The sequence below is a fragment of the Nycticebus coucang genome, chromosome 1, assembly GCF_027406575.1.
Source record: "Nycticebus coucang isolate mNycCou1 chromosome 1, mNycCou1.pri, whole genome shotgun sequence".
NCBI classification, from domain to species: Eukaryota; Metazoa; Chordata; class Mammalia; order Primates; family Lorisidae; genus Nycticebus; species Nycticebus coucang.
The window spans coordinates 136,034,756-136,050,771 of NC_069780.1; the positions used below are offsets into that span (position 1 = coordinate 136,034,756).

Below are 16,016 nucleotides of genomic sequence, written 5' to 3' on the forward strand. Positions count from 1 at the left end.
CTAATGAAACTATTTAAGACAGAGCACCCCCTCAAGAGTGACAATCAGACATCATGTGTCTTATGAGAGAGGTAGCCCTGCCTGACAAACCTTAACAAAACCAAAAAAACTTGAACCTGAATACGATCAAGTCTCTAGATCCAATTATCAATTTGGTATTCTTTACCTAAAGAAGTACAATATAAAAGAAAGCATGAGAACACAAACAGCAAAATCTAGACTAAAGGAAACTGCAAAAGAAACTATCTTTTCAACAAATAAAAATAATAGAGAAAAAGCTAAATAGACCGAAAGGGAGGGAAGGGGAACCTACAGATGAAGAGAACATTAAAGATTTATCGGGCGGCGCCTGTGGCTCAGTCGGTAAGGCGCCGGCCCCATATACCGAGGGTGGCGGATTCAGACCCAGCCCCGGCCGAACTACAACCAAAAAAAATAGTCGGGCGTTGTGGGTGGGCTCCTGTAGTCCCAGCTACTCGGGAGGCTGAGGCAAGAGAATCGCTTAAGCCCAGGAGTTGGAGGTTGCTGTGAGCTGTGTGAGGCCACGGCACTCTACCGAGGGCCATAAAGTGAGACTCTGTCTCTACAAAAAAAAAAAAAAAAAAAAATTTATCAACAAATTCAAACAAACTGTAATAAAAGTGACACCAAGAGATACTGATAAATATAAATACTGAATGATTATTTGAAAATACTAATGTGTTATTTTAAGTTATTGTCAGGTGTGATGGTATTGTGATTATGTCTTGGAGATGTGTATGAAAATACCCGAATACAATTATATTATTCTTAACTTCAGCAAGGAAAATGGATAGGCAGGATTAGCTATAGAAACTTGTTAGAGCTAACTGATGAGAGATGGCTCCAACATGAGAGACCATGATAGTATTACATGTAATAAAAATTTAAAAATAGTCTAACTGGAAGTACAAAAAAACAGAAGTTGCAAAATAATACAATTCAGACAAAAATTGGTTTCAAAGCATTTTAACAGTTTCAAGTAGCTTTCCATTCACATCCTAAAATTCCCATAGATGGAAAGAGCATTGCAAAAGAAAAGAAATAACAGACACAGAAACAGCAACACAGACATTCAGTTCAGGTATTTAGGAAAAGTTTCTGTCAAGTTAAAGAAAACTGGACATCCCTAAAAGCAGAAGAAGAGCCAATAAATACAGATATTTCAGAAATCAGAGGAGATAAAATGGGAAAAGGATATAAAAAAAAGGTCTTCTAAGAGTAAAGAAAAAATAAGACAAGGAGGCCTCTGTTCTTAAGCAGCTAGGAAAAAAGTAAAAGGAAGAAAGCAAATGTTTGGGTAGAAATGCCAGCGGTTTTGTGGATAACCAATTTTTCATTCAAATCTTCAAAGTGAAGAAATAAAAGGGCAAAACTGTTTGGGGCTGGGGTGTGGTGAAGTGAGAGGACTTAAGTAACTGGAAACACAGACCAAGAACCAAAAAACAGAAAAAAAAAAAAAAAAGACTCCCAAGAAAATTCAAACTACACTAAGATAACAAATTCAAAAGCTGGAAAATACACTCTTGAAAGAGAAGATGCATGGAATTGCACATACTCATTCATATGTTGTTTGTATAAATACAAAATGGTACAATCTCTACAGAGAGAAATTTGACAACTGCGTTACAAACCTACACATGTGTATTTACCCTTCCACCCAGGAGTCCCACCTTCTAGAAATTTACCCTGAAGACACACCTTTAACTATTGGAAAAATACGTGTGCACAAGGTTGTTCATGAAAGATTATTTGTAACTTGAAATTTATGCAAGTTACCTAAATGTCCAAGTACAGCTGAGTAAGTACGGTACATATACAGAATGGGATATACCTGGCCCTCCATATCCACAGCTTCCATATTTGTGGATTCAACCAACCAACTGTACTGAAAATATTCCAAAAAAATTAAAAATCCCAACGTAACAATAAAATAATACAAATTAAAACCAATACTAAAACATTTATTTTGTTATCAGATATTATAAGTAATCCAGAAATTATTTAAAGTATATAGGAGGAGGGGAGGGGGGAAGATGGGTGGAGGGAGGGTAATTGGTGGGACCACATCTACGGTGCATCTTACAAAGGTACATGTAAAACTTACTAAATGTAGAATATAAACGTCTTAACATAATAACTAAGAAAAAGCCAGGAAGGCTATGTTAACCAGTGTGATGAAAATTTGTCAAATGGTATATAAAACCAGTGTATGGTGAAAAAATAAAATAAAATAAAAGAATAAAACTAAATTAAAAAAAAATAAAGTATATAGGAGGATATGTATGTATAGATTATATGCAGATACTTCAACATTTTATATAAGGGACTTGAGCATCTAAAGATTTTGGTATCCAAGGGGGAATTCTGGAACTAATGCCCCAAGGTTACTAAGGGTAACTGTACTATAAAGCTATAAAGGAATGGGAGAAGAGTTTCTATGAACTCATATGCAGTGATATCTAGAAATACTGCTAACTGAAAAAAGCTAAGTAATAAAGAACATATATAGTATGACAACTTTTAATAAGAGGAAATAGAAAACATACATATACCTATTTATCCTTATGGAAAAATCATCACTGGAAGGACAATCAGAATACAATAAAGCTGGTTACCTACAAGGAAAGGCAATGGGGTGGAAGAGGGACACATCTCTGAGTATACTTTTCTGTTTTAAATAGGGGGATATTCCTGTTTTTTTGAACTATAAGTATTCTGGGATAAAAAGCTATAAGATATTTAATATGTGCTCAAAGGGATCAGAAAAAAATTATACATTCTTATATAGACACATGTACATACACACATACTGTAGTACAAAGAGAATGCAAATGTTAAAGTGAATATGGTAAAAAAAAAGAATATAAATGTATGTACCCTTTATATTATTTTTTTCTTGCATTCTGTAAGTTAGAAATTATCTGCAAATAAAAAAATATTCTGAATGGGAAAAAAAAAGGACTGCCAAGGAATGCCAAAGTGCAGCAGAAAAAATCCTTTTCCTGGTAAGGCATGCCATTCTTTCTCCAACTACTTTCTAAAGCTCAGGAGCTCAGGAACAGGGAGGGATATGAAGAATTGGGAAGGTAGGTGTGTCACAGGTCAAGGAAAACTGAGAGTAGCATTTATATGACTACAGCTTCCAGGTAAAGTGTAATGTAGCTAGCAGTGAGTTAACAGATGGAATTAAAAACTAGAAATAATCACACCTATAATCCTAGCTCTGGGAGGCCAAGGTGGGTGGATAGTCTGAGCTCAGGAGTTCAAGACCAGCCTGAGCAAGAACAAGACCCTGTCCCTACTAAAAAAAAAAGAAAAACTAGCCAGGGATTATGGGGACCACCTGTAGTCCTAGCTACTCGGGAGGCTAAGGCAAGAAGATTGCTCGAGCCCAAAAGTTTGAAGTTGCTGCGAGCTGTAATACCATGAAACGCCACCCATGGTAACAGAGTAAGACTCTGTCTCAAAAAAAAAAAAAAAAGACCAGCAAGAGCGAGACACAACATCACTACTAAAAGCAGAAAAATATTAGTCAAGATGTACTAATTTATAATAATATCAAGCTGTTTTCTGTCAGATGGAGTAAGCTGCTTTTGGATCAGCTTCCTACAGATTAAAACTATAAACTCTGGTCAAAATACATAAACAACTGGCTCGGTGCCTGTAGCTCAGCAGCTAAGGCGCCAGCCACATACACTGGGGCTGGCGGGTTCGAACCTGGCCCGGGGCCTGCCAAACAACAATGACAACACACCTTCTGGGGGCAAGACGTGATTGCAAGAGGGACTTTACCTAACAAATGCAATCAGTGTAACCCGGCTTATTGTACCCTCAATGAATCCCCAACAATAAAAAAAAAAAATCCCAGTGTTTGTAGCGGGTGCCTGTAGTCCCACCTACTTGGGAGGCTAAGCCCAGGAGTTTGAGGTTGCTGTGAGCTGTGATGCAGAGGATGACATAGTCAGACTCTGTCTCCAAAAAATACATAAACAACTTTCTGAAGGTAATGGAGAACAATATAGAGTAACCACTAAAATAGCTTTACACAGGGCAGCACCTGTGGCTCAGTGAGTAGGACGCTGGCCCCATGTACTGAGGGTGGTGGGTTCAAACCCAGCCTTGGCCAAACTGCAACAACAACAACAAAAATAGCCGGGCGTTGTGACAGGCGCCTGTAGTCCCAGCTACTTGGGAGGCTGAGGCAACAGAATCGCCTACACCCAGGAGTTGGAGGTTGATGTGAGCTGTGATGCCATAGCACACTACCAAGGGTGATAAAGTGAGACTCTGTCTCTAAAAAAAAAAAACAAAAACGAAGTGACTCACTCAAAACTCCATAAATAAATCAAAATGGAATTCAAATAGCCCACAAGAAACCAAGAAAAACAACACAATGAAAAGAAAAATCAAAAGTATAAACAGAAAACAAAAATAAAATGGCAAGCAAATTCTAGTATATTATTACACATAAATGGTTCAAATATATCAATTAAAAGAGATTAAAAAACATAATCTGACTCTGTGCTGTCTACAAGAAATGTGCTTTAAATATAACAACATAGGAAGGTTAGAAGAAAATGGATGAAAACTATACCATGCAAACACTAATAATAGTAAAAAAAAAAAAAAAAGGAAAAAAGGTTGTGTGTTATATAAAATAGATTGCAGGAAGACAATTACCAAGGTCATAGAAGGACATTATGTCTACACAAAAACCTATATGCAATTGTTCACAGCACTTTATTTCTAATTGCAAGAACTAGAAACAACTAAAATGTCCTACAATGGGTGAGTAGCTTAAACTTTCATACATCCATAATGTGAAATGCTATTCAGCAACAACAAAAAAAATTCATACACACAAACAGCATGAATCTCCAAAGAACTATGCTGAGTGAAAAAATCCAATCTCAAATGGCACATAGTACATATATACATATTCCATTTATAAACACATTCCTGTATTGACAAAATTATAGAAATGGAAAAGGAAATACTGGCTGCCAGAAGTTAACAGTTCAATGCTAAAACTATTCATAGAAACCTGATACTAATAAAAACTTACACATTACCTGTGTACATGTTTACCCATTCAATTCATGCTGTTCCTACATAAGGCCCCTCACTGCTGAAGTGATGCATTAGATAAAAAGTAGTAAGAAAAAGATCAGGCAACTTCACTCACAATCTTAAAGACAGTTATTGTAGTTATGGTGATTTAAAACATACTGAAATGGAGCTTAAGAGTCAGTGGTATGTTTCTTAATCACTCTTTAATGGTATGTTTCTTAATCTATCTTTTTTTTTTATTTTTATTTTTTGTAGAGACAGAGTCTCACTTTATGGCCCTCGGTAGAGTGCCGTGGCCTCACACAGCTCACAGCAACCTCCAACTCCTGGGCTTAAGCGATTCCCTTGCCTCAGCCTCCCGAGTAGCTGGGACTACAGGCGCCCGCCACAACGCCCAGCTATTTTTTGGTTGCAGTTTGGCCGGGGCCGGGTTTGAACCCGCCACCCTCGGTATGTGGGGCCGGCGCCTTACCGACTGAGCCACAGGCGCCGCCCTTCTTAATCTATCTTAATGGGGACACTAGCCAAAACCAAACCAAACAAAACAATTACACTTCATTGGTCAACTTTTAAAAGATGCAGTTGCTCAAAGTAATTTTTTAAATAACATAGACCTTTTAAAAAAGGAAAAGAAATGAATAAACATTTCCCTACCAAGATAGTAATTTGTAAGACAAGGTCATGAATAGACCATAAATAAATAATAGAATGCAAATAAAAGGAAACAATCAAAATCAAAGTCTCCTTTCCCTGCTGACAACATAATGCCTCATCTCAAAGGTAACCATAATCAAGTGTCTTGTACCTCATTCTTTTAAGAAAAAATAACACATACCCACATACTTATATTTTATTTTTAAAACAGCAATCACTTAAAATATCGTTTTTATTTAGTAAACTCTTTCCATATCAGCAGGCATACAGCAACACAATTTGTTGTAACATCTGACTATTACCTCATCAAGTGAATGTTTAGTAATTTATTTAACCAGTTACCCTTTTGATAGATGCTTTGGTATTTTTAGTTTTTTGCTTATATAACCAATGTCAAAATAAAATCTTTCCTTCACTTTCTATATATGCATATATCTCGATCAAGTGTGTACGTGTATGTGTGTACAAGTATATATATGTATATACACACATATATACATATATACACATATAGGTAAAGTTTTGTGGATAAAGCCATAACAGTAAATTCTTAGCAGTGGTATTGCAAGATCAAAAAGAATATGCATTTATTTGGGGCAATACTGCCAAACTATCCATAAGACAAACTGCACCAATTTACACTCCTACCAACAGTTTGGGTATATCAAAACTTATGCCAATATTATTACAGACTATACTAATGTCATACTAATCAGCATCAGAACGAGACTACTATTCTGAGTGAAATCTATTATAGTTATTTACCACTTTTATTTCTTTTTATGAAAATTGCCTATTTTTACCCTATGCCCTCTTCCTACTGGGCACTTTCTTTTTTTGTACTGATTTGAACTTTATAAGAAGTAATTAGCCCCTGTCATATGTTTTACAAATATGTCTTTAACGATTTAAATCCTTTTATGGTATAATTTTTCTAATTTTATAAATTTTTCATTTCTATATAATTAAATTTATCAATCATTTCTTACACGGCATTAGAATTTTATGTTCTCTTTAAAAGCCCTTTCCTAATTTTAATTAAGTACTAGCTAAAGTTCAAAATTAGATAATGTTGATCATTATAGAACAGTATCAATTAGCTACCAGAAAATTAAAAAATGTTTTATTTAAAGGGAAAATATAAAAAATAAAATGAAGTGTTAAAGAATTTTATTCAATGGCATACTCATCAGATAAATGCTACAAGTAATTGATTCAGAAATAAAATGCACAATGAGTACTAAAGTAAATGCCAAAGACATCTGCTGACTTTTCATTAATTAAAGGTATTAAACAAGGGTATTAACTCACTAAACTCTTCTAATATGATTTAACCTCATGACTCACTAGAAATCTATGTCTTATTTTTCTGTCTACCCATTACTTACAGCATTTAGTACATCTACTCTCCCATTGTAACCACAGGGAGCTCCATTTGATGTCGTCTTTAATTATATATAAAGAAATACGTTTAACCAAGAAATATAAACAAGCATCCTTTAAAATAAAAAAAGCCAGAAAAGTACTGACATAGTTGTTGTTGCCATTATTTCTAAAACGACAGTCTCTTACATGAAACTTTAAATGCATACACAGATAAAGCTGTATTTTAATAGCACTAAGAATAAATTAGTAAGAACTCCACATTTTAAAACAAAATACACAGATTTGATATCTAGCATGCTTCCTAAGAAAAAGCAATATGATAAGGCACCACTCCAATTGTAAAAGTAAAATATTCACTTTTCAAAGGCAGTTAGAAATACTTTCTATTTAATACAAAAGCATCTGACAACAAAAAGCCAAAAACGCATCTGTAAAAAAAAAATTAATATTGAATTTACAACAATGTGGTTAGTATTTTTCTTTAAAAGACTGGTTGGTAACAACTTAATTCAAACACCCTAGGTTTTTACCAGCAAAAATTACTAATTCAAATTGTTTATATCAAAGTTAAAATCTACTTACAAGTGAATCTGCGTCAGGGCATTCCCTATTAAAATCAACAAAACAAATATTTTGTTATTTATTAGTAATTATACTATATTTAAAGTATACTACATTTAAAATATTCTTCTTGCTATTTAAACATAACTTTTATTTTAACTCTATAAAAATATTTAAAAGAAATCAAATCATGAAGATTAGCTTTCCTATATGTACACTATCTGACAAAATAAAATACAAACTGCTTACAAGTATTCCTAAGATTATTTTCAAAAGTTCTTCTTTTTCACGAATAGGTGTATCAAGGAAGTTGTCAGTCCTACAAGACTTTCTAACGGATTTTCCAGTTTTTCATTCTTCAAGTAGATTAAGTTTCTAAAAACTTCTCTTAAAGAAGAAAGCTTACTTGGCTTAAAAAAAAAAAGTCCTTAAGTAGCAAGTAGTCTAAAAACCAGTGGAAAAATGTATCCTTATTGGTAAATAACATTTTAAAATACAATTTTTAGTTTTATCTGAAGTACTTTCCACATAGTTTTGTGTACAACAGAAGTCAAAACTAGTGTTCTCCAAAAACACTTAAATGAGTAGACTCCAGTTAGAATAACTTTCTAAGCCGGGAATGGTGACTCATGCCTGTAATCCTAGCACTCTGGGAGGCTGAGGAGGGTGGACTGATTGAGCTCAGGTGTCTGAGACTAGCCTGAACAAGAGCAAGACCCCATCTCTACTAAAAATGGAAAAACTAGCCAGGCACTAACTATGGTGGGTGCCTGTAGTCCCAGTGATTTGGGAGGCTGAAGCAAGAGGATTGTTCAAGCTAAGAGTCTGAAGTTACTGTCAGCTATGATGCCACAGCACTCTACTCAGGGCAATAAAGTGAAACTCTGTCTCAAAAACAAACAAAAAAAAAAACAAAAAACTTTCTAGTCTAATGTAATATGTAGTTTAGAACTTAGTTTACACAAAGACTGAATCATCTAGCTTAAAGCCAGAAAGTAAGCTGTTCATAACCTTAACTTACCTCCTTTTTATGTTTAAACTGTATATCTCAAAAAAAAAGCAGAAGTAGAAATGTTCTAATATCTTGGTTGATCTCTAAAAGGATTGAATTTATTATTATATCTTGGGGAATATTTATTATTAAATATTGGGGAATATTTTCCCAAAAGATATAATGGGGACTTCTACCATTTAATGCTGAATTTGCATATAAGCTACTGAAAACTATTATTTAATATGTAAAACTAAAACGTGAAGACTTAACTATGTAAAATTAAGGACACTGAGAACAAGAATAATCAGAATAATTTCTATGTACACACCCTAAAACAAATACACAAACAAAAACTAGAGTACAGATTTAAAAGACATTTGGACCATTGACTTTGGACAGTTAATGCATATACAGTTTAGACATCTCATATCTGAAAATCCAAAACGAAATGTTCCATAATCCAAAACTTTTTGAGTACCAACAGGATGCTCAAAGGAAATGCTCATGAAAGCATTTCAGACTTCAAATTTGCAGATTAGGAATACCCAATTAGATGTACTCTGCAAATATTTCAAATCTGAAAAATTCGAAACTTGACAATACTTCTGGTCCTAAGCATTTCAGATAAGAAATACTCAACAACAATAAAAGAAAAAAAAATACTAAACCCATATCAGAATCTACAATAACAGGCAATCTCTCTCTACCCAAAAAGTAAACACAAACCAGAAAACTGCAAATTGAAGAATTTTCTTAAAGAATAAAACAGAATCAAAAAAATCGAGAAAGATGGCCATGCTGCCTTTAATACAAATTGAAGCATCAAAGAGATATGGTAAATGCAACCCCACGTGTCTTAGTATCTACTTGAAAGTCACTTAAAATTGCAAGTTTTGAAATACAGCTTCCTTACTGGCAGATGAAGATCATATGAAAAAAAAAGTATACATACTCTGAGAAAATATTCCCCAAAAGATATAATAATAAATTCAATCCTTTTAGAGATCAACCAAGATATTAGAACATTTCTACTTCTGCTTTTTTTTTTTTTTAAGATATACAGTTTAAACATAAAAAGGAGGTAAGTTAAGGTTATGAACAGCTTACTTTCTGGCTTTAAGCTAGATGATTCAGTCTTTTTTTTTTGTAGAGACAATCTCACTTTATGGCCCTCGGTAGAGTGCCGTGGCTTCACACAGCTCACAGCAACCTCCAACTCCTAGGCTTCAGCGATTCTCTTGCCTCAGCCTCCCAAGTAGCTGGTAGATGATTCAGTCTTTGTGTAAAGCATTCATCTATATTTTTCATCGCAGTGGGCTGCATGAGACCTGCAGATGAAGCTCCAGGAAAAGGAAGCTCTGGGCAGGATCCATCTTCCATAATTACTAGTATCTCAAAGCCTTCAGGCTATGAGGAAGAAACATGCCAAGAGCCTCTGGCATTTCAAGCAAAGTGAATTCTAACATTTTTCCTCCCAAGAAGTATGGAAGAAAGTACGGACAAGTTTTGAAAGGAAGTAATGATTGTGTGGCAGTTTAAGCAAGCATTGGCTTTCTACTCTAGTATTCTAATTGGTAAAAAATTATTCTGAGTGCCTTAATGATCATATTGGAAAATCACTGATAATAAAAAACTGTTTTATAAACATGGCATATAAAAATATTCTAAGTTCCCTACATGAACCACAGTGAAAACCATACATTACTAAAAATTTTTAATTTAAGGCCATTCTTTCCAATAGAGCCACTAAGAGATGAACTGGCTACATTTTTTAAATTTACTTACAAATCAATTGCATGTATTTCACTATGTGTTTCCAATATCATAAAAAAAAAATCCAGTTCCACTTCTTTAGCAAAATATCCCCTTCATAAACGCTCAAGACATTTGCAGAAAAGATAACTAAAGATATAAATCACTTTGGACTTGGTCTTAATTTGTTAACCAAGTAACACTTGGATGGGGAAGGAGATAAACATTTAGACTGGGAGAAACTCAAATACAAATATAACTATGTAGGAGGCAAAGATACTAAAAGCACAAATTATTCTCTTATGGTGTATATATTAGTGCTCATCAAAATATTAAATCATTGAGAGAGTTTCATTAATTATGCTAGAGAAGTAGATTTTAAACTAATTTTCAGCCACTATTACTGGGTCTACAAATCACAAAAAACTTTTGATTAGTGTCACTTCAGTCTAAGTGGACTGAGTAAAAATGGAAAAAAAGAATCCTTTCATTCTAGTTGGTCTCTGAATAATCACAGCTTTATGATTTTCCACCCCAGGTGTATATTAGAAACTACACAAGTTGCTTACAACAAAACAGAACAAAAACTATACTGGGGTCTCTTGCCCAGAGAACTTTATTTAACTGCTAGGGCCTGGTATGAATACATTTAACTTCCCAAGTAGTCATAATGTTTAACTAAAGTAAAACTTTGTTCAGCTAATAATACTAGTTCAATTTCTTGTATGCTTACCATGTATTTTGTATGCTAATTTCTTATTTTTAAAAGAAGGTAAATCAAACTTATAAGTGGACCAAATACTCTCATCTAAAAATGATGACCTAGCCAGCCTAAGCAAGAGCCGGACCTATCTCTATTAAAAAGAGAAAAAACTAGTTGGGCATTGTGGCAGAAGCCTACCCAGGAGGCTGAGGCAAAAGGATCACTTGAGCCCAAGAGTATGAGGTTGCTGTGAGCTATGATGCCAGGAGAGTATGAGGTTGCTGTGAACTATGACGCCAGGGCACTCCACCTAGGGCAACACAAGTGAGACTCTGTCTCCAAAAAATAAATGAATAAAATTAATAAAAATATAAAAATAAAAATGATGACCCAGGATAAGTGGTACAACATGTTAGAGCTACCCTCCATCATTTAACATTTTCCATTTAGGTATATATATATATCACTGTGTGTTATAATATTTTTATCAAATAGTTGACCAAAGAATTTCACTTAGGCATTAAAATTTGGATGAATTTTTGGCTGTATACTTTTGTTTAACTATTAAAAATATGCATATATAATTTTATAAAATAAGAATATTTTAAACTAAAACTTTAATCTATAATGTCCTAAAATTTTTAAACAATTAATAAGAAATTGAACTAAAACCAGGGGAACTGGCAAATATATTTATTTAGAAAGTTTTATACTTTTCACCCCTTAGACATATACTTGGAGTTACTTCCAAAAGACTTATTTCCAAATTAAAAATAGTCTTATTCTTAACCATTTCTAAAAATAAAAAAGATTTTGACAATATTTAATATACTTACACAGATTCTGCATCCTTTTCCTTTTTAATTATTCCTGGCAAAGCAAAAGTCTTTCTTTTCCTTGGTTTTATGCCTTTAAGATAAGTGTATTTGTTACAAAATCATAACTATTCCCGATAAATATGTTGAACTTATGAACGTACCTTCTACATAGTATTTTGTCACTTAATTTGCTCATATATGCTAATGCTAAACTTAGATGAAAAAAAAAATCATCAACCATTAAACCCCAGTATTTAAATCATATTCATAGTCTGTTTAAACTTTTTTTATATTAATATTACATCATACACCAAAAGATTGATGAAATTCTTTCCTTCCGTTAAGTCCCTCTATGTCACCTCAGGCAAAATAAGCATATGGATATATATCTTAAAACTTCAAAAGTAGATTATTCATTATGTTAGATTTTTTTTTTTAATAAATATGGGTCAAATTATGATCCCCTTCTAGAGAGTTTCACAATATAAATGTATTCAGGGCGGTGCCTGTGGCTCAGTGGGTAGGGCACCGGCCCCATATAACAAAGGTGGTGGGTTCAAACCCAGCCCTGGCCAAATTGCAATCACAACAACAAAAAACAGCCGGGCGTTGTGGCGGGCGCCGGTAGTCCCAACTGCTCAGGAGGCTGGGGCAAGGGAATCGCCTAAGCCCAGGAGTTGGAGGTTGCTGTGAGCTGTGATACCACTGCACTCTACCAAGGGAAATAAAGTCAAACTCTGTCTGCACAAAAAAATATATATATATAAATGTATTAAATAAAAAGATGACACAGCAGACCCATTAGAAGTTAGCTGGTTACTCTTTGAGAAGTGAGCAATAGAGACCTTAGGTCACCTAACCCTTCATCTTACAGATGGAGAAATTAAAGGGGTTTTGTTGTTGTTGTTGTTTTAAACTGTGTATACAACTAGGAAATACAGCTAGACCAAGAATCCAGGTGTCAAAGAGCAATTTATTTATCACCCTAAACCACACATTTGTATAGCATATTTTTAAAATCAACTACATATTCTCATAGTGTAGGTATTATTATCCTCATTTTACAATAAAGAAAGTTAAAATTCAGACGAGTTAAACAATTACTGTCAAACTGCCAGTAACTATAAAAAGCCTAAATCCCAGGGTTACTGATTATTCTAATAATAAGCTTCTCAGACTATATAAATCATTTCCCAAAATTCTTACACAGGGGTTGGAAAAAAATAGAACTCTGCTTTCAAATTATTTCTAGTAGCTCTCAAAGTAAGATATATAAAACATGAACAGAAAGAGTGGGCATCTCTTGGATTTCATTCTACAAAAAACACCTATCTAAAGAGGAGTCATGCTGGTTGTGGAACAAAGTCAAATCCTCACCCATTTAGAATGATAGCATAACTTCGTTACTCAGTGTAGAATGTAGAATGCTAATGAAGAAAACAATCTCAGTATATTTAAAAATACGTATTATATTTAATCTTTCAGAATATATAATCTAATATACTAATATTTGGCAAATCCTTCGTTTATTTATTATTAATAACTAACAATTAGCATCTGCCGGCCTTCAAATTACATTCAGATTTTTACACTACTCCCTAGGTATGCTGATACCAATGAAACAATAGTCCTTCCTTGCTTATTCAATGAACAGAAGATACTAAGCCGTGTGTAGTAACATGCTACAACTAGTTGACTTACCTTCAACTGCACTAGCAGGGTCACATTCTTCAAATTCAATAAGACCTGGAAAAAAATTGAAAAATTTCTAGTAGAAAACAATCAAGGTAGTAAATGATTATCTGATAAATCCCATTATGATACATCTCTTTTTGTTGTTGTTGCAGTTTTTGGCCAGGGCTGGGTTTGAACCCGCCACCTCCAGCATATGGGGCCAGTGCCCTATACCTTTGAGCCACAGGTGCCGCCCCTCTCTCTCTTTTTTTTACATTTTTAAATTTTTTAATTGATAATACATCTTTTTAATTGTTCTGAAATGTGTTGCAGTGTTATCTGATATTTCAAATGAGTAATAATTTTTTAAAAAGTCTTAATAATTTCATTGTTAAAAGTCTTAACAATGAAAAATAATTGAGATTAGCCTATTATGAGCACAATAATTTTGTGAAAATCCTGTGATATCAGAGAACTAGAGACACAGAAATCTAACATGTAGTATGTCCTTTCCAGGGGCTTGCAGTATAATTAATGACAGAAAACAAACTAAGAGGCAGTTGCTGAATCCTTGGTTGTGTTCATGGGAAAGGTATCGAGACAGTAAACACCAGAATGCCAGATTAGGAGCTCATCTGTTCTGTTCACCACTATATACTCAATACCTAGAAAATAACAAGCAAACAGTAAATCATCCATAAATATTTGTTGGAAAAATAAATTAATTACATACTAGTTAAGTGGTAGCTCTGGGATAACCCAGATCCCCCTAATTATACAGCAAGTCAAGACATTAAAACCGTAATTTAGAGGCAATGGGTAAAGCTTTCATATAAGGTTATACATACATATCCAGAAAACAATCTCACAGGAAAATTATTTCAGTATTTTGAGGGACAGATTACAAAGAGGAGGAATATAATAAAATGTAAATCAGTTAGAAAACAATTAAAATAGCCATGAAAAGACCTGGCACAGTGGCTCACACCTGTAATCCCAGCACTCTGGAAGACTGAGGCAGGCGGATCGCCTAAGCCACAAGTTCGAGACCAGTCTGAGCAAGAGCAAGATCCTGCCTCTACAAATACCTGGGCTCCTGTAGTCCCAGCTACTTAGGAGGCTGAGGCAAAGAGAATCACTTGAACCTAAGAGTTTGAGTTTGCTGTGAGCTATGATACCATAGCACTCTATTGGGGGCAACAAAGTAAGACTCTGCCTCAAAAAAAAAAAAAAAGCCACGAAATCACAGAACTGTTGAGGCTAGCCTTAAATGCCATAAAATATGGTATACTTCATATATGTAAAATATCTACTTAAGTAGTAAAATATCAAAAGCATTAATTATCCTTCTACTGAAACATCCCAAAAGCTAACTATTAGGCTAAAAAATTATCTCCCACTAAACTATCACATTAGCCTTCTTTTATAACATATAAATTTATGAAAGTCCAGCATTTTTATGAAATAATTTTTAATTTATTAATGGTAAGTGGTATAACCAGCTACATCAAGAAATTTCAAACTAGAGCTTGAAGTGAAGAGTGAATGATAAATGATTTCGTTACTGGTTACCTAATATGTTAAACTTAACCACAACCATGGGTAAATGCGAGATCAGCATTCTCACTGATCATTCCATTTATAAAAGAAAACCACTGATTCATAAGAAACAGTTCTCTATTAAGCAGAAAGATCTAAAAATGTTTGCTAAATATTCCTCTAATTTTCCCTAAATCTAAAATTTATTTTTATTTGGTCCTAGTTTCCATTCAAACAAAATAGACTGATAGTTAAGTGATAAGTAGAGTAACTAAGATAGTTATAAAAGTGATTGATAAACAAGGTCCAAATCAATCAATAGTTAATATATTCCTTACTAGAGCATTTTTCTATCTATACACCTCATTTGACCAAGAAAAAAAAATACATTCATCTCTTCCATTAAAACAAACCTAGAGTCACAAAGTAGCCCAATTAAAAATTTGAAGACTTTATTTAAGCCCACTCTACAAATCCGGAAACTGAGAAATCATTTTATGAAAGGGCACAAGCTTGTTCTTAGAATCCCTTAGAAGTCTATGTTAACAATTTACAGTGAGACGAGGACTGAAAAATCAGTAAAACTAGAGAATTTACATATGTGCATCTCATAATTAGCAACTTTTTAACTTCATATAAATATTATGAAGAATGAAAAAGCTCCACATAAACTACCAACAGCTTATTATGTATTATTGGCTTTTCCAAGTACTAATAAAGGTTGAGAAAATATAACCATCTGCCAAATCTAAGAAACAATTTAACAAAAATAGGTAACCAAAAATGTTGCCTACGATTACACAGCACTTAATATGTGCCCACTACCTATGGAATCACTAATATT

At 33.8% G+C, this 16,016-nt stretch overlaps 1 protein-coding gene across 1 annotated transcript in view; it reads right to left on the reverse strand.

Annotated features, from left to right (window-relative positions):
- The window catches only part of FCHO2 (FCH and mu domain containing endocytic adaptor 2), a 149,189-nt gene that overhangs the window by 51,268 nt on the left and 81,905 nt on the right, over nucleotides 1–16,016 (reverse strand). Inside the window, exons 12-14 of the mRNA XM_053598655.1 lie at nucleotides 13,661–13,705; nucleotides 11,978–12,050; nucleotides 7,714–7,738 (exon numbers count right to left, since the gene is read on the reverse strand). Coding sequence (XP_053454630.1) covers nucleotides 7,714–7,738; nucleotides 11,978–12,050; nucleotides 13,661–13,705 — 143 coding nt within the window. The remainder of the gene's footprint in view (nucleotides 1–7,713; nucleotides 7,739–11,977; nucleotides 12,051–13,660; nucleotides 13,706–16,016) is intronic.